This window comes from Mastigoproctus giganteus, chromosome 11, assembly GCF_048544385.1.
Source record: "Mastigoproctus giganteus isolate SK-2022 chromosome 11, ASM4854438v1, whole genome shotgun sequence".
NCBI lineage: Eukaryota > Metazoa > Arthropoda > Arachnida > Uropygi > Thelyphonidae > Mastigoproctus > Mastigoproctus giganteus.
The window spans coordinates 92,977,110-93,004,711 of record NC_143585.1 but is presented as its reverse complement, the minus strand read 5'-3'; the positions used below and the strand labels follow the sequence as shown (position 1 = coordinate 93,004,711).

Genomic DNA, 27,602 nt, shown 5'->3' with positions numbered 1-27,602 from the left:
ATTTATATATACAGGGTGATTCACTACCAGTGCGACAAACTTGCAGGAGGTGTAGGGGGCACAAAGACGAATCAGAATCACATAGCATTGCAGGGTCCGAAATTCCTTCATCGTGCAGTAGAGGACATTGAATGGGAGGTCACGTGAACAGTGATCCCGCTGGAAGTCAGCATTTGCGAACCGGTTCGCGAGGCAGTAGGATGAACGAGTATTCAAACGTTGAACTGGCCGACATGCACCTCGCGTATGGAACTGCGGACTGTAATGGGCACGCCGTCCTGCGCTTGTACTAGGAACGTTTCCCGCACAGGCGTGCTCCTCATCATACAATTTTCTCACATGTGCACAGAAGGTTACGTGAGACTGGCTGTTTCACGAGAGGTACCATGAATCGAGAGCGAACGATGAGGACGCCAGACAATGAGGAGAATGTCCTACGTCTTGCAGAAGGCAATCCGAGTACGAGTACTCGAGCAATAGGCCAACGATTGAGTATTTCCCAATCCACTGTATGGAGGATAGTGTCAACAAACCAAATGAGTTCATACCATCTGCAACGCGTCCAATCATTGGAGCCTGCGGATTATCCACTCCGGAGGACTTTTGCTACTTGGTTTCTTCAACAGAAATGGTTCACAAATGCTGACTTCCAGCGGAATCGCTGTTCACGCGACCTCCCGTTCAACGTCCTCTACCGCATGATGAAGGCATTTCGGACCCTGCAATGCTATGTGATTCCGATTCGTCTTTGTGCCCCCTACACCTCCTGCAAGTTTGTCGCACTAGTAATGAATCACCCTGTATATTGTATTTATAAATACAAACTAATGTATATTTTTAAGGCCAATATAAAAATGATAATAAGACTGATGATGCCACATTCATTTAAACTAGACCAATCTTGAATCTAAGATGACCTCTTCCCCTCCTTTCTATGACAAACAAAGTTAACTCACAAAAACTGTAATGTTTTCATTCTGTGAAATATACAAGACATGGGAGGGGGAGATAGTCATTAATTACCATTAAAGCTACAAAAAGGAGAAACCTTTACTAACCTGCTCAACAAAGTTTGAAGGGATACAAGAGTGATCCACGTGATGCCACAATTATCAATAGTTTTCATACATGGCACTCTGCAAATCGTTGGAAGACTATCGCATGGTCTACACAGTATAACACTAACAGAGACAAGAGTATTCATATTCACCCTATCTTTAAATCCATTTAAATGTGATATGACGAACAGTGGCCATAGGAAAACTAAAGTAATTTGTTAGGGAGTGCAAGTATAAGAAAAGAAAAAATTTGTACCTATTTACTCATATTTATTTTACTATATCCACAGAATAAACAATTACAATTAAAAAATATATAAATACATAGTTTTCATTTAAAACCATCAATTACAACTTCAACACTGGATGTAGAAATGTCTCCAGAAGCATTATATTTTGAAGACATTCCTGCATTGTTGTTGAAGGCTACTTAGATTTAACATGACATAACTACAAGAATACTCTTTCACAAGAAAAGTTTGTGGCAGGAACTACTGTAAAATCCATATTCACCTTTGTGATTTGTCACCTTTCTCACCCTGTGACAAATCCAGGACATTTAATGCCCTGGATTTGCCACATAAGTTTAACCATAAGTAAATCAGGTTCTTTACAAGATTTCTCTTTTGATTTTTGTAATGGTGAGAAATCTTCATTACCTGATTCACTGCTGTTTATAGCTATATCATCTGAACCGAACACAGGAGAAATCTAAAATAAGCAGAGGAAACTCATGTGTCCTTTTCTAAACACAAGTTTTCCTTTTCAATTTTTTCTTTCTTAAAAAATTCTAGGTAAGACTGCACTTTTGTTGTTTTTTCTGTAATGAATTTATTAGCTCATTTGCTAAACATAATTAATTAAAGTTAGCATTAGCACTTGAAGTACGAGTCCACATTTGTGCAAGCCATTCTAAGGCAGGGGCTGTTGCATTTCTTTCTTCCAAAACCTCTTTTAATAATGGTGAGAAATCTCATTTTTTCAGTATGGGAAAGCCACTTTTATTAATTCACCACTAATGTATTTATCTTTTCCAACCATGTTTTAATGAACAAAAAAAAAAAATGTGTAACATTTGGGAAAAGAAGAATTATGCCTTTATTAAAATTAGATAAACATGGTTATGCCTATAAAATTATCATTAAAATAAAGAAGCATCATTTACTGAAAGGATACCAAGAAAAATGCAGTATTTACTTCTTTTGTTCTAATTTTATGTGGTGAACTGATTTGAATTTGATTTATTTTTTTTATTTATGTTAGTTCTTTTTATTATTATTTGGTTTAATGTTTATTTGCTTTAGACCTGTTGAATGGATGGTTGAAGTTTAAATTTACATTTTTTTGTTATGTTTCCTTATTTAATCCACAGAGGGCAGTGGCAATAGCATTCCTTATGATTTGAGTTTGTTCATTACTTTTCTTTGTATTCGGGATCATATAGGCACATTCTTTTGGCTGGATAACAATGAAAAACTGAAATATGATCCTTATGGAATGCACAAGTGCTGTCCCTTGAAAATGAGGTGCTCGTGAGTTCACTGTCTTTGGTTTTTTATTTTTATAACTAAGTGACACTCATACTTCACTGGTTATAGGTTTACATCTCCTTGGACAGCGAGTCACGCACTTCACTGCTGGGAGTGCATGTTGCTTGGTTTCTTCTTTCTTTTATTTTATTTTGGTTTTATTTTATTTAAGGACTAGAGTTATGTCAGCCAGGGGAAAAGGTTGAGGATGTTGTACAGCGGATATCATCTTTTAAGGGCACAAAAGGTGATACTGTTGTACACACTGGCACTAATGATATTAAGAATAGGATATTAAGTCGCTAAAATTGCATTTTTAAGTTTACAGTGTTTTTAGTCATCAAAATTGCACCGACTCCGGCCCACAATTTGTTATGAATTTTCTATGTGGCCCTCCAATGAAAAAGGTTGGGGACCCTGCTCTAGAGGATAGATTCTAATTTACACGCTAAATAAAACCAGTTATTAAAAGATTGGTAAAAAATATTTTAAAATTACATTAAAACTTATTATTTGCTTCCAAATTTGCAAGTATCAACTACTAATGCCATGTGGACTACTGCTACCAACCAGTCAGTCTGACTTTAGCAGTAGAGAAAAGAATGGAGACAATAATAAAAGTGCATTACATATCATTTAGACAGAAATGAACTTCTGAAAGAAACACAGCATGTTTATTAAAGGGAAAATCATGTTTCACCAACTTGGTTAATTATTTTGAGAGAGTCAATTCATGAGTTCATGGTAGGAAATCATTTAAAAGCATTTTAGGGCTAAAGCCTAAGGCTGCAGAGAAGTCAACTGATGTACAGGTTAGTGCAAATGCATTATTTTAGCATGCAGTAAACTACTAAAGTAACTAAGAATTGGCATTGTTTAAATATATCTTATATTGTGAATACCTTCACAATGAGTTGCCATAATACTGAACTACCCTCAAATAAGTAATAACGCTTCACCAATTATTCAATAGTGCAATATCATGGCAACTCGTTGTGAAGGTATTGTGAATACCTTCGCAAAACTTCATAACTGGATTGTCATAATTGCAACACTAGGGTACTTTCCCACCCACCAACGAGAAGCCAATAAGCTTCGAAACAGTGCCATCTGGGTCGCAGTATCTGCCAAGAATAAGTAACAATAGTTACTTCACAATGAGTTACTCATGGTAACTCATTGTGAAGGTATTCACAATATGAGATATACTTAAACGATGCCAATTCTTAGCTACTTTAGTAGTTTGCTGCATACTAAAATGATGCATTTGAACTAACCTGTATGTAGGAAATCATTTCGACACTGTTTATTTAGATTCGGCAAAGCATTTGACTCGGTCCTATACAAGAGGTTACTATATAAGCTGGAACACAGAATCACAGAGGCAATCCTTCGATGGACTGCAGAATGGCTGGCAGAGGAGGAGGGCTGTAAATATATATATATATATATTTTTTTAGATTGGGTTAATATAAGAAGTGGGGTTCCTCAAGGGTTGGTACTGGGACCACTCTTGTTTTTGATTTTCTTAAATGACATCAATGAAGGCATAGGAGTGTAATGTCAAAATTTGCAGATGATATCAAGATCAACAGAGTAGTTAATGAACAGTGCCAAGCAAAGCTTTTTCAAGACAACTTAGATAGACTCCAGAGATGGTTAGAAAAGTGGCAACTATCTTTTTTAATGCAGAAAAATGCAAGGTGTTGCACTTGGGGAATAGCAACCCCAAAATAACTTACACACTTACTAGGATTAAACTAAAAAACAGTAGAGGAAGAAAGAAAGACATTTAGGAGTTGCAATACAGTTCGACATGCAGTTTTCTGAGCAGTATAGATAGTGTCCATGGTAATCCATCAATGATTTTTCGAACGTTTGCTTGTGGAGATAGAGAGGCTGTAATACTAACGTTTACGGCAATTGTGAGACTACACTTGGAATACTATGTCCAGGTATGGAGACTGCACCTAAAAAAAGACATCAAACTTCTTGAAAGGATCCAAATACAGGCAACACACCTGGTGAGATCAGCAAAAAGCATCCACGTGAGGAAAGACTTCAAATACATGAGCTGCACAGCTTGGAAACCAGACACTTTAGAAGAGATTTGATTGAGGTGTATAAGAACATGAGAGATGAAAATAATATGAACAAGTGTGAAATTTTCACTGTTATAAATAATTCTGGAGCTAGAGGGCATAAATTCAAATTAATTGGAAAGAGGTTTAGGCTGGATTGCAGGAAGTTTTCTTTTAGCCAGCAGTTCATTAATTATTGGAATAAGTTGCCTCCATGGGTGGAGACAACTTATTCCAATAATTGGTGAGGCTGACAGCTTGGAGAAATTCAAAGCTCAGTTGAAGAGAGCCCTACATGAGGAAGGATAAAATAGGTGGTTTATTATTATTATTTTATTTTTTTTGACCAGTGCAGCTAAACCCCAGGGCTTCTTTGCACCATATGACTACTACTAATACTAAACATTTAGCATACTCAATCCATTCAAAGCCTGAAGCACTTCAATCAGGTTTCCTCACAAGTTCTTAATTTCAGATACTGAATTTGCAGAACTAAAGTATTTCTTGATCTTTCTTGGTAAGGGTACCCTTTTGTTTCCATCACTTATCTCATTACTCTTCTCTGCATCCTTCCTAAAATAAGGCTTCTGGACCTGTATACAGTACTCAATGTGGCCTTATCATTGCCTTATGCAGTGGAATATGCCAAAGGCAATGGAAACTAAAAGGTTAGTTTCTTTCAGTTAAAAAACTGAAATATACATGCTGTTTATTAAAAAAAAAAATGATATCTATATATACTAATATAGGTAAAGCAGTGGGAATAGGGTGAAAGAAAAGGTCAGCATACCATGATATATAAAAAAAAAATTAGACCATATTTGAAAAATTTCTACTCTATAGAAACTGTAATGGCAATTTTTGATCAGATACTTTAAGCAGTTTCAAATCTTTTCTACCTATATGCAGAAACAAAACATTTTTATTTCCTAAATATATCTGTTTGCCAAACAATTAAGCATATTTAAATTTAAATAACTTACATCCAACAGCATTTCTAATATTCTCTTTTCTCTGATCAACTTCTTCCAATTCATCGTAGCAAGCATTGAAGTTTCCAAGGTTGACTACTGCAACACAGGTGTATTTCTATAAATATCATAAAAATTGAGAATATCCACCAAAACATATATTTAAAAAAAAAAAATCAGTATACTACAAATGCAATGAAGCTGATAAGTCATTAATACATACATAATTATTCAGAATAGTAATTATTTTAAAGAGAATATTATTATTAATGTGGGACCTAATGACATTAACTGCATATGAAATGACAACCTTGTTGCTAAGCAATGGGATACACTAAAAAATGCTATGAGTTGGATCGGAATGTACATGTGCTTGCAATTCTGGAAAGCCATGGCAGGAGAGTTTAGACACTGAAATCCTTATGTAATAACCCAGACTCGAGGGAGTGTGCAAGCTTTTTTTTTTGGGGGGTAATTTTTATTATTTTATCATCACCTGCTGCAGTAGGCAGAAGGTATATATTTTGTTGTTGTTGTTATTTGGTTTTTAGGAGCATTAGCAACTAAGGCCATATTGCTCCGGGATATGCGGTAGTCATTCCCTGACCTTTCCGCATCCTCCATATTTGGTGGTGACGGGTTCGAACCCCGGTCTAATCAAGAAGCGTGTGCTACGCACTGCTGCTCCTTTCCACCTGTCTACAGAGGCATATATTTTGTAGAGATGGAATATATTTGAACAATGACAGTACAATGGTAGTGCAAGACAACATGCAGGATTCTCCTCAAGGTTCTTGGTTGGAAGCCCTCCATACTGCTGTTGTGGGTTCCATAATTAATCACAATCGTGGAACCCAGATACCTGCTATTATGGAAGCAGTTATGTTGTCACCTGTCATCATGCTGCTCCTGCAGCATGACAAGAAATGGCAGGTTCACAATATGGTAAATGTTCATCACCTTACTTCCACAGAACCTGACGGTTGATAATTTCTTCTTCTTCTCTTTTCTTTTCCCCCCACATCTCTTCTTTTGCCATCCACGATTTGCACATGCTCAATGATATCTGATTTTCTTTTATATTTTTATATATTTTAATAAAGTTTTATTTCACTGTTTTGTTAGTTGTGACAATATTTATTCTTAACATGCTAAGTAACTTTAAGGAATGTGTGTCAGGGTATTGAACAATACAAGAAAACTCAATCTGAACTTGCCTGCAGAAAAAATATTCAGAAGTGTTGTCAATAAAACAAGCAAGTTTTGGATTCCTACTTAGGACAAGTGACACTGAAATAATGACGCTAATGGAATCTCTGTGTCACCCAGAAATAGGGTACAACAATTATCACTTTGACATCCAAATGTATTTAGGAAGAATAAGAGAGAAGGGATGGGTTACTGTCAAAAGCAGATTGTGTGCAATAACATGTAGAAATGTGACTAGTGAGACTGGCTAAATGGCACCTGTATCAGGAGTGATTTCAAATACGTGCACTACAGAGCTTGGTAACTACTTAGAAGAGATCTAATTGAGGTTTATAAGACTAAGAAGAGAAAGTAAAACGAATGAAGGTGATGAATGAAATAAAGAATTATATTGTACGAAGTTTTCCTACAGCCAGCAAGTTGCTAATCATTTGGATAAGTTGCCTCCATGGGGAAATTCAAAGACCTTCTGGATCAGTGCCTACAGGAAAAGAAAAACACAGAGCAGAGTTGTTTTCTTTTTATAGTGCATCAAAAGCTTCCAGTTTCCCTGAATTATACTAATACTCCCTCATCCCAGATAGAGATCTTTAAAGAGAGAGAGAGAGAGAGACCTGATCTGTATATTTCAGAAATGACATCCTTTACTCATAAGGTTGCACACAATTCTGCTGAATCATACATAATTTACTTAAAATTGTATATATTAAATTCATTGACATATACATTATTTTGCAAACTAATGCACTTTTGGTATCTGTATCTTAACTTTTGCCCATATGTGTACATTCCAAATTTGACTCATCATCCAATTTTGATAAAAAAAAGTTTTAACCAAGATTTTTTGGTAACAATCCATTGTGTTGATTCTCATGCAACACATGCACATAATTTCTTATCAATTCCATATCCATTAAACATTTAAACTGTGTAGTCACCTCTGCACCTGATATATTTAGAAGTATATTTGTTTTCCACAGTTCTGTATTTTCAATATGCTTATGCACATGTATTATTTTATACTGATTATAGGTGAGAGTTTTATGTACAAAATATCAATTTGTTCTTGCAGATATATTAGCTATAAGTTCTGCAATTAAATTTAATTTGTCCAAGATATTGTCAGAGTACCTAAATAACAAAGATCCCTAAGTTACACAATGTCCATTAAATCTCACATCCAGTGTGCAAATAAATATTTTAATTTCTAAATTCATAATAATGCCTGAATCATGAAAAGATTTGTTTTTACTTAAGTACAGAGGAACTAGTATTTAATTATTAGCCTAAACTAGTATTTGATAAATAATTTAATAAAAATCAAGTTAAGGTTTTTAGTAACATTTAGTGAAAATAATCATTTGAGAATTGAGAATTATTAGTAGAAATAATTTATAGTTTAGTAAGAATTTATATCTTACAGTTTTAGTATCATTTAATATTATGAAAATATCACCTCCATTCATTTTCTTAGTTTTATTAACATTTAGTGAAAATAATCATTTGGGTTATTAATATAAATAATTTATAGTTTGACATCATCTGTTTTATTAGATACTATTATACTGTATTTGCATTTTTGTTTAATTATGATGAGTTACAAATGAGACACAAACTGATAATAAAATCTTGGATCAATAACTGCAAAAGGGGAGAAAAGGGGTAAATCCTGATATAAATAATTGTAATTACCAATCAATCATTACCTACCTTGTCAAGACCAAAATATAATCTGCTTTTATCTTCTTTTGTAAATCCTGATCTAAAAAACAGTAGTAAATGAACACTGTTACTTAATAAATAAATAAATACAGATAATAAATAAATACTTCAAAATTATAAATAAACCTATGAAATCCTACAATCATTATTCTGAACTGAAGGAGGAAACCAATGTGTTTCAAATACGGCTAAATATCAGAAATCCCATACTGTATAGCTGCTAGTTTATTAGTTCATTGGTTGGTGGCTCTCGCTGTTTTCGGGATTATTTTATTTTATTTATTTATTTTTTGTTGATGCTAAAAAAAATGGAAAATTGTATTTCAACTAACAACCAAATGTTAGTGCTGAATAAAGCTTAAAACAGTAAAAACTGATAGAAGAGCTTAATAAAGCTGATTAAAGCATCTTACTTTATATTGTAAGTGCAGTGAGCAATTGTTTACAAATGCCTAAGAACAGGTGGACTGTTCTTTTGATTCCTTGTTTACCAGAAAATTGCATATGAACTGTGGACTGTTCTTTTGATTCCAGTTCAGAAAAGTTACTTGTTTACCAGAAAATTGCATATGAAAATTGCATATTCCTAGCACCCATACGTATCATTTGAACTTTTAATTGTTAATAAAGAATATAATGTTGGTTCTGCTGAAGAAGACTCATAACACTTCGTTATTAAGTTCAAAATTTTCCAATAAATTTTTCAAAAAAATTTATGAAAAACCGATGAAACTGAATAATTTCCTGATTCTGACTTCAAATTCACTAATAATAATAAAGACTCATAATAACAATCATCAGAAAAATTAGCCTGCCATACTGAGGGATCAGCCAATGTTACAGAATACAGTAAAATCCTGTTACAATTAACAGTTTTAATGAAAATTTCGATATAATGAAAATATTTCCAGATCCTGGATGATTTCCATTGTTATTGCAAATGAACATTGCAAGTCCCAGCTGAGTCAAATAGTTTGATCAAATATTTGGCACAACAAATTGGGGCTAATGCCACTTGTGGCATTAGCCCCATCATAAATATTCTCCACAATCGTAGTATTCGCCACATCATAAATATTCACCATTAGCCACACTCACCTCGCAGGTGCCTACTCTCCAGGTGCTGCAATTTGCAGAACTTAAGCCTTTCTTGGTAAGAGCACCCACCCCTTTGTTCCCCTCACCAATCTTGTTGCCCTTCTTTGTACTCGATCTAGCAACTCTACATCCTTCCTAAAATGAGGCCTCCAGACCTGTACACAGTACTCTAGGTGTGGCCTAACCATTGCCTTGTATGACAGGATTATCATCTCCCTGTCCCTGCTAGCAAAATTCCTTTATATCATTGACAAGACTCCATAACCTACCCTGGCAGCCCATCTGCACTGATCATTGAACTTCAATATTCGGCTACACCATTACCCCCCAGGTCTTTTTCACTTTCCACTTCCCTGAGTGTAGTACCACCCAGTTGTTACGTTTCTCTTCGTTATTGTTAGCCATATGCAGTACTTTACATTTGTCAATGTTAAACTCCAGTTGCCATTTCTCAGCCCATTTTCCTAACTTATCTAGATCCAGTTGGAGTAGCATAACATCATTACTGTCGTTAACAACCCTGCCAACCTTTGTGTCATCTGCAAACTTGGACATTAAACCTGACATACCTTCATCAATATCATTGATAAATATACAAAACAACAATGGGCCCAACACCGAACCCTGGGGAACTCCACTAATAACATTTGTGGAGTTCAAGAGTAGTGTCACATTGATTACCAGTCTCTGTCGTCTCCCACTCAACCATCCCTTTATCCATTGTAGCAGCTTACCTTTGATTCCATACCTCTCCAATTTGTACAACAGTCTTCCATGTGCAACAGAATCAAAAGCTTTCCTGAAATCCAAGCATATGATATCAAAATTATTTTTGGCATTCAGTTCCTTTGTGACCACATCATAGTAACCAATCAAACTGGTCAGACAAGACCTCCCTTTGACAAACCCATGCTGTGTCTTAACTATTACTCCAGTCTTGTTGTTGTTGTTCGGTTTAACAACACAAGGGCTACTAAGGCCAAATTGTGTCTCTTCAGCGTTAATTGACAAAAAGTATATTGTTAGAGAAATTACATTATATGCTTCCGTACAAACCAATATGTTTTAGATATAATAAAAGTTCTTCAATATTTGCTTCATTTCCTAAGATGCGAGATAAATCAGGTGATATATTCAATTTAGAGAGAGACTGAAAATTGTTTGACCGGATGGTTGAATGTAAGGGGCAATCAACCAGGAAATGACGGACTGTAAGTTGCGTCTGACAGGATGGGCACTGGGGTGGGCTTTCACCCAATAATAGAAAGAGATGAGTATGGTGAGTGTGTCCAATTCTGAGTCTTGCCAGTACCACTTCCTCTCATCTGTTTCTTCGGAAGCCAGACAGCCACAGCTTTGGATCTTCTTTTATCTGGTAAAGTTTATTGTTAAGGTCACTTTTCCAGGTCTGTGACCATTTATTGTAGCAGGCTTTGCATACGACAGACTTAAAATCAGAGAAAGGAACCTGAGGATGTTGTGAGAGAGCGGGTTGAGGATGTTTAGCGGCAAAGTCGGCACTTTCATTTCCCGGAATGCCTGAATGGCCAGGGATCCAGCAAAAACTAATTGACCAATTCAACACACTGCAAGCAAATAGCTGGGAATGAATCTGTTTCAATGTAGGGTGAGAAATGGAGGAATTCTTCCTTATGGCAGAGACAGCACTAAGAGAATCTGTGTAAATTATGGCAGATGAGATGGAAAGCTCAATTACCTTACTAAGCGCCAACTTAATGGCATATAATTCAGCTGTGAAGACGCTGCAAGTAAGCGGTAGTGTGGTTGAAATTGTACATAAAGGAAAAACTACCGCAGCACCTACCATACTCTCAGTTTTTGAACCATCGGTATAAATTTTACAGGCATGGTTGTCCATAGCATGAGCTGAATGTAACTGTCTGATGTTACAGGAAGGTATATTTTTCCCCCATTGGAGGAAGTATGTATCTTCAGAGACAGACACATATGTCCAAGGAGCAACAGGTGTAGTTGTGTCTTGGAAGATTTCATTTAAATCAACATTCCAAGTCTGAACAAGCTCTTTGATCCTGAGAGAGGCGGGTCTATTTTCATTTGGCTTGCTCTCATAGAACACATCCCAACGAGTATTATAGAGGTACTCCCAACTTGGGTGTGATGGTAGACTCTGGATCTTAGCAGCGTAGTGAAGCAGTACTGTTTTTCTACGCAGGTGTAATGGAGGATCATGCGCTTCAATATATAGACTTTGGATCGGAGAAGTCCTGAAAGCTCCCAACGCAGTCCTCAGAGCACTGTGATGGATCATATTTAGCCGTTTTAAAGTAGTGCTCCTGGCATGGTTTTATATAGCCTTGATATAATATAGCCTTGAACGGATTAAACTTCTATAAAGATGCAGCAAAGTACACCGATCAGCTCCCCATGACATAGATGATACGGAACGAAGTATATTCAAATGCTTTAAACAAGAAGTTCTCAAATAAGTGATGTGAGCTTGGAAATTTAGTTTGCGGTCTAATAGTAGTCCAAGAAATTTAACGGTATTAACGAGAGGGATTGGAGTGTTGTTTATTTGTAATTCAGGTTCAGGATGCAGAGCTCGCTTCTTGCAAAAGTGAGTGACAGTGCATTTATTTTCTGACAGTCTGTAACCGTTCCGTGAAGTCCAGGATTCTATTTTGGTTATGGCAAGTTGTAGCTGCCGTTCAATGGTATTCATACTTTGAGATTGACAGGAAATGGTAAGATCATCTGCATACATATAAGTTTGAACAGTTTTTGGGATATCTCGTGTCATGCTGCTAACTCGGATTGAAAACAGTGTTGGACTGAGTATTGATCCCTGCGGGACTCCCTCTTCCTGAATGTGAGATGTAGAGAGGACGTTTTTGTATCGGACTTGAAAAGAGCGCAATTGCAGGAAATTCTGAATTATTTCTGGCAAATGACCCCTAAGCCCCAGATGGTAAAGGTCCATAATAATACCATGCCACCATGTAGTGTCAAATGCCTTTTCAAGATCTAAATTTACCACGACTAGATGTTGTTTCATGACAAAGGCATTTCGGATATGAGACTCGGCTTTAATGAGCACATCTAGGGTTGATCTATTTTTTCGAAAGCCATATTGGTGATCTGGAAGGAGATTCTCTGACTCCAGGATGTAAGTGAGCCTAGTATGAACCATTCTTTCGAAAATTTTTCCCATGCAGCTTGTAAGAGATATTGGCCTGTAGTTTTCAACACAGGAAGGATTTTTTCCTGGTTTTGGTAAGGCGATAATGAACGAATGGCGCCATGAAGATGGATAGGCATTTTCAGAGTAGATCCGATTGTAAAAAATTAATAGGGTTCTTAAGTCTTCTCCAAGTAAATACTTTAACATAATGTATTGAACTCCATCTGGACCTGCAGCACTATTGGAAGATCTGTTTAATGATCCTTGAAGTTCTGTTAATGTAAACGGTTGGTTGTACGGGAATGAACGGCGCGTGGAGAAGTTAATTTTATACTGTTCTGCACCTGCTTTGATTTTCTGGAAGGTGGAGGCATAGGTGGCAGAAGCTGATATTTTTGCAAATGATTCTGCTAATGCATTTGCAACTTCTTCGGGAGTAGAAATGTCTTTCCCTTTCCAATGAAGTATTGGAGAGGGCAGCCGAGAAAATTTGCCATTTAGTGCCTGTATTCTTTTCCAGATCACTTGTGCGTCCGTGTCTTTGGTAATGGTGGAGGCAAAAGCAATCCATGAATCCCGTTTCGCTTTCTGCCTAACTTGTCTAGCTTTTGCTTTTAAAAGCAATTAGGTTACTAGTGGTGGGATACTTGCGGAAATGATTCCAGGCGCGGTTTTTATCCAGTTTGGCAATTAAACAATCTGTATTCCACCAGTTATTTCTGTGTTTTCGATATGGTGTGGATTTTGGAATGGAGGCCTTAGCTGCAGTCAGAATCTGATTGGTTATGTAAGTGTTGACATCATCAATATGTTGCCTTTGAACATAAAATCTGTCTAAGCGTATCTGGGCAGAATAGCCACCCCAGTTTGCCTTTTTAAACTGCCAAGTGAATCGTTGGTCAGGATTTGAAGTTACCCCTGTTTGTAGCGAGCAAATAATTGGAAAGTGATCACTGTTGAAGGGATCGGTTAATACCGACCATGTCATGATTGGAAATATGGATGGTGAACAAATTGACAAGTCTATTGCGGAAGCAGATCCGGTTGCTAAGTGGATGTAGGTAGGAGATCCAGAATTTAATAAATTAAGATCATTATTATGCATGAATTCCTCCATCAATTTGCCTCTTATATCCATTGTGGCCGATCCCCACAATGGATGGTGTCCATTAAAGTCACCAAAAAGACAAATTGGAGTTGGGAGTTGTGCAATGAGGTTGTCAAGTTCTGAAAGCAGAAGTGGGGCAGATGGCGGAATACAAATGGAAACAATGGTAAATGACGTACCAACTGCAAGGCGAGCAGCCACAGCTTCTAGGGTAGTTCTCAATTGGATCGGCTTGGATGGTATGTTAGTGTTAACAAGAATAGCAACTCCTCCACGTGCAGGTGATACCGAGTTTCTATCTCGTCTGTAAATGGTATAACTTGAAAATTTTGGCAAAACTTGGGGTGACAAGAATGTTTCCTGTAAGCATACACCTATGGGATTAAATTGAGCATTAAATCTCTTACGTCATCAGAATGAGTGCTTAGTCCTCTGCAATTCCATTGTATGATCTTATTCATTATTGAGGTTTACCTGAGGGTGATTCATCTGACTGTTTTCTGTACGTGGGACATTTTTTCCGGTCCTCTTTTGAGAATGTGGGGCGTCCAGTATCCATGGTGTCTTCTGCATGGAGTTCTAGAATAGGTTCCTCATTATCTAGCAGCTCATCTACATCCATGCTTTTGGAGGAAGATTCCGTTTTTTTTGAGACTGATTCTGATTTTAATTGTTCTTTTCCAACTGGGACTAATGGGGTATGAGTAGGAATGCTGATTGGAGTATTTGTGGCTTCGCTAGTTCTTTTTGGAGGATTATCTTTCTTTGAGGTTGAAAGCGTAGATTTGAGCCAGTTCGCTAGAGAGGTGTTAGGTGGAACTGATACATCTGTTTGAGCTGCAGTAGAAACGAAGTTCCGAGTGCGAGCTGCATAGGAACGACTACTAGGCAGGGTCAACATAACTTGTCTACGTGCCTCAGGAAAGGTGACTTTATTTTATATTTTGTACTTTTGAATTTTCTTTCCTGTAATCCATAGCTCACATGTTTTGGAAAAAAGCTGGGTGGCTTTCTTTGCAGTTTGGACAAACAGGGGTTTTGACAGAGCAATCCGCTTGAGTGTGATCTTTAGAGCCGCAGATGGGACATATGGCCTCACCTCTACATGCCTGCTGCGAATGCCCGTATTTCTGGCATTTGAAGCAGCGAACGGGATTCGGGATAAATGGTCTTATACGACAATTCAAATAGCCAGCTTTAATTGAGGATGGTAAGTCTGGCGTACTGAATGTTAAGATGATCGATCTTGTTGGAGTGAGATTTCCATCTTTTTTAGTCATAATCCGTTTCACATTTGTAACTTTTTGACTACTTAGTTCTTGAAGTAGCTCTTCTTCGGAGACTGTAATTAGGTCCCACTCACTGATTACACCCTTTGATGAACTTAAGGTTCTGTGTGGAGTAATTGATACTGTGAGCCCACAAAATGATGCTGTGTTTAAGAGCCGCTCAGAATGTTTAGCGGTGGCAGTTTCAATGAGGAGATCTCCGGATTGTAGTCTTTTCACCATTTTTGGTGATCCAGTAATTGATTCCAAATATTTTTGAATCAAGAATGGTGACAATTTTCCTACAGGTTGGGAGGATAAGGAATGAATCACCAAGAAATTTGGTAATTCATCATGGCATTCATGTTTCCTTCTAAGCCTTTTGGGCTGGTTGGTGTCACGGTCGTTGTCAGGAATTTCTGACCTTGAGCTTGATGGCTCTAAAGGTGGATAATTAGTCGTATCCATGTTAGCTCCTTTTGGCCCTGGGGGTATATTTTTACCACCCAGATTACCGGCCCCGCCACGGGGAGGCAGGAGCAGTGCCGCTTGTGGCCAAGCGTATAGGTTAGTACAATTAGTAAGACTAATTTAATTAAAGAAAAAGGTTCTTTCCTTCTTCTGGGCTCTCTTCTTAGTGCTTTTAAGAAAAAGAGCTACTTAATGAAAAAGTTTAATAATCAAGGGAGAAAACAAAATAGAACCTAGTCGCTTACAGAAAAACGCTTTTCTATCACACGAGAATCGCTTGGCCACGGAAACGCTTGGCACCCGGGACCCTCCAGTCTTGTCTAGATGATCCTGCAATGCTGCTTTAACCAGTGATTCCATTATTTTCCCGAGCACAAGCTAAACTAACACGTCTGTAGTTACTTGTGTCACCTTTTGAACCTCCTTTGTGAATTGGTAATACATTTGCACACCTCCAATCCATGGGGACCTTCCCTAAGTCCAAAGAAGCTCTCATACTTATTGCTAAGGGTTTGCTTACTTCCTTTGCTGCCTCCTTTAATATAACTGGATAGATCCTGTCCACACCAGGTGCCTTCCTTATGTTTAACTTAAACAATTTCTCCAATTTCCATACAGTGGGATCAGTTGATTCCACTGTACAGAATTTAAAAACTGTCTGAGACCTCTGTAGTCACCTTTACGAAAGCAAAAGCCCTTCCCTTTAGCCTTGATGGTAGTTACATCTTCAAATAATTCCCACATCAATGCATTGTGATCACTGTCACCCAGTGGTTCCTTATCTGCAGATTCTTAATGCATGAAGAATCACTACTGATAATCAGATCAAGAGTATTACTCCCTCTGGTTGCCTCTCAAACATGTTGCTGTAGAAAACAGTCATCCAATAAATCCACAAAAGTCTTGCTAGTGTGCGAGTGACCAACCCACAAGTTCCAATCAATATCTGGAAAATTAAAATCTCCCATTATAAGACATTCTGATTTACTGGCCCACTCTCTATTTCTCTGCACAATTGCTCAGTATACTCATCAAATTCATTAGGTCTATAACACACACACCTACTCTCATTTTTCCTTTCCCAGTGCTTATTTCACACCAAACAGACTCAACACTGCATTGTCCACCAACATCAATTGGATGCACTTCCTTAGATTTTATGTTTCTTAACTAACAGCATAACTCCCCTCCTCCCTTCCTATCCTGTCTATCCTTCCTATACACATTGTACTCTCCAAATTCCAACTCTGCACTGCCTATATCTGTGTGACACCACGTCTCTGATATCCCAACAATATCGGCCTTTGATGTCTTCACTAGCACTTCAAGCTCATCAAATTTATTAGCTATACTCCTAACATTGGTGTACATGCAAGTATATATGCACCTGTTTCTGCTCCTGCTCCTGCTCCTAGCCACCCTAACACAGCCCATGTATTTACTTGTTCCACTATGACTCCCAGCAGTCCTGGAAATCTACATTCCCTTGCTTACCAGTCTGCTGCCATTCTAATAGAAGCAGTGCGAGAATCACTTTTGCCTCTGCCTGCAGCCACTGTTAACCTTTCAGTCTGTGTATTCCCACACGCTAGCAGTTTTCCAATCCACCTAACACTGCCTCAATAGCATCAGCAAATATTCTTGCACCCTTTCTATTTAAGTATATCCCATTCCTGTAGAAGCAGTCTCTCCTGTCAACAAGCAAAGACTAGGCTGAAAAAAATTCTACCCCTTGAGCCTTGCACAATCTCTCCAAGGCGAATTGATTGACAAGGCTCTCATCATATACTCCCTCCTATCGTATCTGGGCAGAATTGCAGACACTTTCACATTCAACCCTAACTTGCAACTTTTTTTCAATACTGACCGGTACTTGTTGAGTAAATCTGCAGATCTCTTAATTTTAATGTCATTAGTTCCAACGTGTACAACAATATCACCTTTTGTGCCCTGAAAAGATGATATCTCCTCTACAATGTCATCAACTTTTGCCCCTGGCAGACATACTCTGGTCCTGTTCCACCTATCCTTCTTACAAAGTATATTCCCATCTCCCTGACAATAGTCACCAACAATAAGTGAGTGTGAAAATCTCATAAAAAAGTATTCACCTGCACTCTCTCTCCCCAACTGCCAATTCAATACTGTAATTTAATCACACTTATTAAACAAGATTTATCAACAGACATGTCTATCAGACAATTTTTTTATTTGACTTTTCAGAAATTTTTACTTTATTTATGTTATTTTTTACCCTGCCAGCTGCCTCTGCCGAAAGAAGATCATTCAGTAAATTACGAATAATAAAAGATTATAAAAGAAATGCTATTGGTCAAAGTAGATTGTGCAATCTTGAAATGTTGGCTACTGAGCATAAATATGACAGTAAAATGGATTTTTTTAATGATTTCGCAAATGGAAAAGCGCTAAAAGTAACATTTTAACTTTTTTCATAAATTTTTTAGCTATAGTATAATTTTTTATGTTTGTCAATTTGTATTTAATAAGTAGTATCATATTGTAATATTAATTTTCATGTTTTTGATGTTTGTAAAATTATAAAGAAATTGTAAATAAAATACATATTTATGTTATTAAAATGATTTAAAATTTTTTTATATTATACCTAATTAAAATTTATTTTAATACAAATAAGGGGCCCAAAATGATTTCTTGCTTAAGGGCCCAAAAAACTTAGCTATGCCACTAGCGATGTGCCTAAAAAATTCCAAAACGAACAAACAAACAATCAGTGTTTATCTTGCTCTTCATTTGTCGTCTTTGGTTCATCATGACAAGTGTTTCTTGACTAATTTTTTCTTCTTTGGATTTCTTTTTACCTATAGGTTTCTTGGGCTTTATCACTTTCAGAAAGTTGTAAAATTCCTCGTCGATATCTTGATCCTGAGCAGTCTGCAGAAGCTCAAACTTGTTCTTAAGTTCCAATACCTACTGCCTTTTCTCCTCTTCTGTTATCTCAAAGACCTTCATATTATTTACTCGAGTCAGTTTTCTCTTTTCTTAAGTCTATATCAAGTATGCATCTTACCATTCTGTGATCACTTCCAACATTTACCTTGTTCAGGACGGTAACATCATTCACAATATATCTTCTGTTAGTGAGGATGAAGTTGATTTCATTAGTTGTTAATCCATTTGGGCTCTTCTGTGTCCACTTTCGGTTCACCCGTTTCTTGAAAAAAGTGTTCATTACTGACATTCCTCGAGATTCTGCAAATTCCACAAGTCTTTCACCTCTATCATTTCTTTCACCAATTCCAAAATTTCCTTTCTGCACTGTTTTGTCTCTTTCCGACCTTAGCACTGAAGTCCCCCACAATGATAGTGTAGTGGGTTTTCTGCTCATTTAGAAGACTCAATTTCAGTGTACATTTCTTCAACCTCTTCATCATCATGGCTCGATGTCGGTGCATAAATCATTATAACCTTTACCTTGTCTTGACACCCTTGGTGATGTACTTTTGAATTCAAAATATTGTTTTTTATATCTTTATGGATCAGAAAGCCAATTCCACCTTTGCTCCTTTCACTGTTTCCATTAGGGTACAAGAGATTTCCATTTGATAAATTTATAAGTGATTCATTTCTTCTTTTTTCAGCCAAACCAATGATATTCCAATTCACAGTTTGGCTGAAACAACAAGAAGAAAACATGGATCACTTATAAGTTTATCAAGTGGAAATCTCCTGTACACCAATGGAAACAGTGAAAGGAGCAAAGGTGGAGTTCTTCGGAAACTAATCCACTATTATCCATACAAGATCAGTCGCCAGCAGCAGCTGCAAAGAGATGATCCCGAAAAACGAATGGCATTTGCTCTAAAGTTTTTTGGTCAGAATGGAAGTGGACGATGCCTGGCCATGGAACATTCTTTGGGGAGATGAGGTCCATTTTTATCTCGATGGGACTGTCAACACTCAAAATTGCCGAACATAGGCTTCAGAAGCACAGCATGCTATTCAACAAATCCCATTGCAATCGCCGAAAATCACCGTCTGGTGTGGTGTGATTTCATCCTAGAACCATACTTTTTCAAGGAATTCCACCCAGCAAGAGCAGCCACCTGTTCCATTACAGCACAAAGTTATCATCACATGCTGAGCACTTTCATTATTCCTCAACTGCAGCAAAGAGGATGCCTGGATGAGACAATTTTTATGCAAGCCTCATATCGCATGACCAGTACAGCAGCTTCTCCAGCATCAGTTTACTGCAGAAAGAGTCATTAGTTATTTGTTTCCCATTGCATGGCCACCATGTTTGCCTGACTGACCTTACACCGTGTGATTATTGGCTGTGGAGTCACCTCAAGGCCAATGCCTATCGAGGAAGTATCCCTAACCTGGCTTTCTTAAAGGACAACGTAATGCAGCATGTGCGGAACATTACTCCAGAGATGTTGCATTCTGCAGTTGAGCACACTGTGCATCGAATGCAATTTCTGGTCCAGAACAATGGTAATCACATCAAAAACCAAATCCGACATCAGTGACCACTGGGAGTAAACTGTGAAACCATTGTCGCTGGCAGTTTAGTTCAGTTTCTTTCTGTTTTTGCAAAGAACACAAATAAAAATTTGTAATTTCATTAAGGTTTGTCTTAGTTATTTATTTTTTGGTACTTTGTCATGTCTTTCCACTGGTACAGCACCATATTATTCCCTATCAGCAGATTTTGGAACTATTTTTTTTTTCACGGGATTCTTCTCCCCATACCTTGAATAGTTTACTTACTAATTTTGGTGGCATTCCGCATATTACTTAGAACTGCAGCGAGCTCTCAATAGAGATACTTTAATTATGGCCACTCTGTATATCCTTTTAGAACCAAAAAAAAATTTTATGCGAAAATTATGAAAGTTCCATGTACCCATACAGTAAAAATGGCAGATGTACTTTAAGCAAAAAAATGGTCTACTTTGGCAAGAAATGGTACGATATACAGTCACTCCATGACTTATGTAAGGGTTGCGTTCCACGGAACTTTATGCAAGTCAAATTTTACGTAAGTCGGTTTCCCTAAATGCTTATGCAGCACTCGCAACTATGCATGTTGAATTTGATTGAAGCAAAAATGAAATGTTCAATGAACGTGTAAACAGAATTTTTATTTATTTGATTTTATATCTCATGTGCAGGAAAAATTACAAAAGTGTACAAAATTACAAAAATTTTAAAATTATAAAATTACAAAAAAAGAGAGGGGACGGACATAACATCAGCAAGTTTTACCTCTTGAGCATTATTGCCAGAATCAATGTTTCTGGCTGATAAGTACGTTGCTGCGAAGGTTGAGGGCTGTGGAGACTTAGAAGGGGTCGGTCACTCAGCGTTACGAAAGAACATATTAATGGATGACGGCTTTTTCTTTTCTTCATAGATTTCTTTGTAGCAAGCAATCATATCATTCAAACCTCTATTAACATTTAAGAATCATTCGCTGTCAGGATCCATTTTCTCAAACCTCACCATTGCCAATGCAATTTCACGAAATGCCATTGCTATCTCTCTGGTGATGAAGAATTGCGGCTCCTCATTTGGTTCACCTTGGGTCTCATCAGCATTTTCTTCTCTCACTATCACTGCTTGCAAGTCAATAAGTTCTTCATTAGATAATACCTTCTCTTCTTCCTTTATTAACTACTCCACGTCATTGGCATCAACCTCCAATTGAAGTAGCACTGCAAGCTTTACAATCTTATCTGCAACCTCTTCGTATGATTGATCTTTTTCAAATCCTTTGAAGCCTTTTACGTGCCATGGGCATATTTTCTTCCATACACCATTTAAACAACTTTTAGTAATTTCCACCCAGGCTTTATTAATGTTTAAGATGCCATGGTAAATATTGTAAGCTTTCCAAAAGTTTCTTAACATCAAATTTTTCTCACCATCTACTGCAGACAATGCCTGAGCAAATGCTGTGTGAAAATAATATGCTTTGAAATTCGAAATAACACCCTGATCCACAGGTTGGATGAGTGAAGTCGTGTTGGGTGGTAGATAACTCTCATGTTAGAAATGAAATCATCTAGGTGCGTAGGTTGTCCAGGAGCATTATCTAATAGAAGCAAAATCTTGAAAGGAACGCTGTTGTCTTTACAATATTTTTCAACCTCAGGAATGAAGAAGCATTTAAACCAATCCTCAAAGAGAGATATTATTATCTATTCTATCTGGTTCGATCAGAAATGCACGGGTAAGGTGGCTTTATTGATGCCCTCAAATGCACAAGGATTTCCAGAATGGAACACAAGCAGTGGTTTCAATCTGTAATCTCCCACTGCATTAGTCCCAAGCAAGAGCATTGCCCTATCTTTTGAAGCCTTGAAACCTGGAATCATCTTTTCCTCTTTGGCAATGTATGTGCAATCCGGCATTTTTTTCCAATACAGAGCAGTCTCATCAACATTAAAAATTTGCTGATTGAATAGCTGCTTTTATCAATAATTTTTCCAATACATCACAAAATTTCTCTGCAGCTGCAGAATTGGCACTAGCAACTTCACCACATACTTTAACGTTGTGGGAACCAGCACAATGCTAGAACCTACTAAACCCACTATTGCTTGCCTTGGTTTGGGGTTCGCCATACTTGTTCTTAATATCTTCATAAATATTTCTTGCTTTTGCTTGAACGGCCATTAGATTCAGGGGCACTTGCTTCTAAATCTGATTTTCCATCCATATTATTAATAGCTTTTTCATCTCCGATACAGCACCTGAACACTGTTTTGTGATCACTGTTGATCTTAAATGCGTTGATCTTTTAACATGTTCTTTTATATGTGCGCTGTCCTTTAATATAATATTCACTGTTGAAGCAGCGAGACCTAATTCGGTGCAACAGATGACAAACTTTGACCTGCTTCGTACTTCTTAATCAGTTTCTTAATTTCTAAATCAATTTTGTTTCGTTTCCTAGCACTGCCACCACTTGCACTTTCCTTTGGTCGCTTTCCCTTCATTGTATATAAGTACATGGAAATAAAAAGAACACTGACGGCAACTGACACAGGGTTAAAAAGAACACTGACAGCACAACTGCAGGTCTCTGATCCGAAACAGTAGTAAAGTATGCATTCATTTGACTACAGTGAACCCCTGCTTTACAATTGGTTCACTGTACGATCAAATCACTTTACGTGGACAAAATAAAATATACTGTTTACTATACGATATGTAGTAAGCACCAGTCATTGTGATCACATTTGCGAATTGAATTTTAATTCTATTAAATGGCGATTATTATAATAAGCGAAAATAGGAGGAATATTAGTAGTAGTAGTAGTGGCATGTGATGCAAGAAAGCAAATGTATCAGCTTATGCAGCATCAGCCAAAAAAAAAAAAAAATCACACCATTCCCTCCAAATGCCTGTCCAGTTCCTCCTTAAATTTATTCAACCTATCAAGTTTGTTCCAGCAATTGACCACCTGCTGGCTAAAGGCAAATTTCCGCACATCTATTCTACATCTGTCCTTTCTTAATTTGAATTTATGCCCCCTTAGGTTCGTAATCTGAACAAGTGGAAGGATCCCATTAGAATTCAGCGTGCTGAACCCATTCAAGGCCTTATACACCTCAATCAGATCACCGCACAGGTGCCTAGTCTCCAGCCACTGCAATTTGCAAAACTTAAGCCTCTCTTGGTAAGAGGATCCCTTCATTCCCCTCACCAATCTTGTTGCCCTTCTCTGTACACGCTCAAGTAAATCTACATCCTTCCTAAAATGAGACCTCCAGACCAAGGCGTGGCCTGACCATTGCCTTATACAGAGGGATAATCACATCCTTTTCCCTGCTAGCAAAATTCCTATATATCATTGACAAAACCCCATGACCTGCCCTGGCAGCCTGTCTGCATTGCTCAGAAAACTTCATATCTGACTGCACAATTACTCCCAGGCCTTTTTCATTTTCTACCACCTTAAGTGTATTACCACACAGTTGGTACTTTTCTCTGGGGTTACTTCTACCCATATGCAGTACTTTGCATTTGTCAAGGTTAAACTTCAGTTGCCACTTCTTAGCCCATCTGCCAAAATTATCTAGATCCTGTTGCAGTAGCACACTGCCATTACTGTCATTAACCCTGCCAACCTTTGTATCATCTGCAAACTTCGACACTAAGCCTGATATACCTTCATCAATATCATTGATAAATATACAAAACAACAGTGGACCCAACACTGAACCCTGTGGGACTCCACTAATAACATTAGTCCAAGAAGAGCAGCACCCATTGATTACCACCCTCTGTCTTCTCGCACTTAACCATCCTTTTATCCATTGTAGCAACTTACCCTTAATACCATTCTGCTCCAATTTGTACAATAGTCTTCCATGCGCAACAGTGTCAAAAGCTTTCCTGAAATCCAAATATATGATATCAAATTTATTTTTTGCATCCAGTTCCTTTGTAACCACATCATAATATCCTATCAAAAATGTCAGACAAAAGTTTCCCTTAACAAACCCATGCTGTGTCTGAATTATTGCTGCAGTCTTGTCTAGATGATCCCGCAATGCATCTTTAACCAGCGACTCCATTATTTTACCCGGAACAGAAGTTAAACTAATTGGTCTGTAATTACTCGTGTCACCCTTCGATCCCCCTTTGTGAATTGGGGATACATTTGCACATCTCCAGTCCGTGGGAACCTCCCCTGAGTCCAAGGATGCTCTCATAATTATGGTTAAGGGTTTGCTTAGTTGCTTTGCCGCCTCCTTTAATATAACTGGATAGATCCCATCCACCCCAAGTGCTTTTCTTACATTTAACTTCAACAGTTTCTCTTCCACTTTGCTCTCAGTTATTACAAAATCATTAAGTATCCTGCTACAATTTGATAACCTTCTGCCATTTTCAAACCTTAATAATTCCTCGTGTGTGAATGTAGAGGCAAAATACTCATTCAGTTTGTTTGCTATCTGAGCAGGATCATCAACAGTTGAACCATCGATGTCAAGTGGACCAATCAGATTCATCCCCTTCCTTTTAGAGTTTATATAAGTAAAGAAATCCTTGCTGTTTTTCTTAGCATCTTTTGCCAAGGATTTCTCGTAATCTGCCTTCGCCTGCCGAACCTCCTTTGTGACCTGATTACAGATTAACTTATATCTGCCATAGGCTGCTGAGTCGCTATATTATCCACAGACTATAAAAATAAAGATATAAAGCACAAATTTACACTTTATTACCTTACCAATTAACAGAATCAAATGATACGTGAATAACAGAAGAATATTTTCCACAGGTTAGAAAATAAAAATAAATTTGTGCTTACATACACAGCTTAATTAATACTGTAGGTAGATACTAACATTTTTTTTTTTTAGGGTTTTAAAATTTAAAACAGTTAAAAAAGATAAGCAATCAATAACAAAGAACGGGGCACACAAATTGCAACTAACACGATACATGCAAGATGGATATAGAGTAACAAGCTTACAAAGCTTCAAAAAATAAAAGGAATGAAGAAAAGATTCAGAAAATTTATTTATATCTTTCATATGACTGAAGATTTCAGCGAAAGGAAAACACATTTCACCATAATAATGTAAAAGCACACTGAATTCCAGCTATCGGATTATCGTAAATGCAATAAGATCGAGTTTACTACCTGTTTATAATAGATTGTACTAATAGAACAGCCCAATAAATTGGACTCTGCAAATTGTTTTTAGTGTTTTATGACAGTGGCCTCCAGAAATGTGCTTTAAAAAACACATCACAAAGGCATTCAAAATTGATTCTTATAACCGAACATATGATAGCAACGAAAGTGCAGTGCATTAAGTTTGCACTGAACAACAAAAATTTACATAAGTCGAGTGTTACGTAAGTCAGTGAGTGGCTGTATAAAAAAAAAAAGAAAAACTGGGTGATGCACATGATTGTTACTTCCTTTTCCCCCTTTTATTTTTAGAAATTTTTTTTAAAATGCTCAAATCAAAGAAATTATGTGAAAAGCACTGCCCTAGAAACATTCCCATAAATGATCACTAATTCAGCAAAAAAGCATTAGAGAATAAGTAACCTAATTCAAATTGTTGTAGTCTGAACTAATATTTCCTGATTGCATTAAAGTTTAATTTTCATATTAATACATGAAAAAAACAAGTTAAACGTTAAAAATAAAAATTAACGTGTGAAAATTGTTAATTTTCACACGTTAATTTTTAATCCTGGACTGATGCAATAAATAGAACACAAAATGAAGAAGCTCAAAAATGGTTTTATTTTTATTCAAAGTAATCACCACCTAATTGAATGCACTTATTGCACCCTTCTAATTTCTGAAATGAGTCAAAGAAAGCATCCAAAGGGAAGATGTTCAGTTCAGCAGTTACGTTTTTTTATACCCTCAAAATCTTGAAATCTCTTTCCTTGAAGGGTAGCTTTCACCTTGAGAAAGAGGTCTGCTGCTGCTGCTGGATCGGGTGAGCAGGCTGGATGGTTTATCTGTACGATGCCATGTTTCATCAGAAATATCTTTGCAACAAGTGTGGAATGGGTGAGTGTAGGTGCTTCAAAAACTTCATTAGTTTTTGATGCATCTGTACACTGTACTGTTGCTAGAGCTTTTGCCGCCTGGGGCGGTCCTTGAGTTTACCACCCCTCTCAACACACACCAAAAATACTACAAAAAGTCAAAATGACGTATAGGGAAATAAATTAAAACACTATGTAAATTTATTTTTAAAGTAAAACTTTAATTCCAATGTTCTAAAATGTTATTTTTCTTGCTTTTCTGTTAATTAAGTAATAAAAATTAATAAGTTAACAAAAATAAATGAATCGTCGAAAAATAAAATTGTGTCTCACGTGAAAAGTGCCGACCGGGGTGGACTGCCGCCTCTGCCCTCCCCTAGCTATGCCACTGCTTGCACACAGAATGCAACACACTTTCTCTCCTTCAGGTACAACTGCCTTGTGAATCAGACCGTTTATTGAAAACCATGGTCAGCATCATCTTGATCCTGGACTTGTGTAAACAAAAATTTTTGGCCTTGGTGATGATTCTAAAGATTAGCATTCAGGGAACTGATAGTGGATATTCAAGAAATTGAAGCTGTTTGTGAAGGGCAAGATTTCTCAAATTGAAAGATGGAATGCAATGTATCGTCATCAGAAAAACTATAGGTAGGATTTCCAGTCAATGAGAGAAGATTATTAATATACAAGAGGAAAACAGTAAGAGAAAGACAGAAACTTTAGCATTAGTATTAGTTGAGGCGTATGATGCAAGAAAGCAAGCTTATATAGCATCAGCCAAAAAAAAAAAAAACTTTTCCCACTTCACCCATCCGGTCACTCCAAATGTTTGTCTAGTTCTTCAGCCTTAAATTTATTTAAAGTATCAATTTCCACGACAACAGATGGAAGTGGGGAACACCTGCATTAGTGGAGAAGTTAGAAAGCAGAGAGCTGCCTACCATCATGTGCAGTAAGCAGTCAGAGAGAAAACTGGATACTCAAATAAAAAAAAAAAAAAACAGTTGGCAAACCATAAGGCGCCTCCGTAGCCAGGTGGGCAGGAGCAGCAGTGCATAGCACACGCTTCTTGATTAGACCGGGGTTCGAGCCCGTGCCCACCAAATACAGAGGATGCGGAAAGGTCAGGGAATGATCACCGCATATCCCTGGAGCAATATGGCCTTAGTTGCTAATGCTCCTAAAAACCAAATAACAAACAAACATAACAAAAGCAAACCATAAGATGAAAGCTTATTTAGGAGACCTTCATGAGGAAACATGATCAAAGGCCTTTGAAATGTCAAGAAAAACTGCTTGAGTTTGGCCAAAATTTTCGACTGAATTTGTCCACAGGTGGGTAACATAAACCAGTACATCACCAGTGGATCAAAACTGATGGAATCCATACTAGCAATTACTG

At 37.2% G+C, this 27,602-nt stretch overlaps 1 protein-coding gene across 1 annotated transcript in view; it reads right to left on the bottom strand.

The window, feature by feature from the left end:
• LOC150078263 (cytosol aminopeptidase-like) overlaps positions 1-27,602 on the bottom strand; it is a 223,157-nt gene that overhangs the window by 172,211 nt on the left and 23,344 nt on the right. Inside the window, exons 3-4 of the mRNA XM_090385107.1 lie at positions 8,559-8,610; positions 5,652-5,757 (exon numbers count right to left, since the gene is read on the bottom strand). Of these exons, the coding sequence (XP_090241233.1) occupies positions 5,652-5,757; positions 8,559-8,610 (158 nt within the window). The remainder of the gene's footprint in view (positions 1-5,651; positions 5,758-8,558; positions 8,611-27,602) is intronic.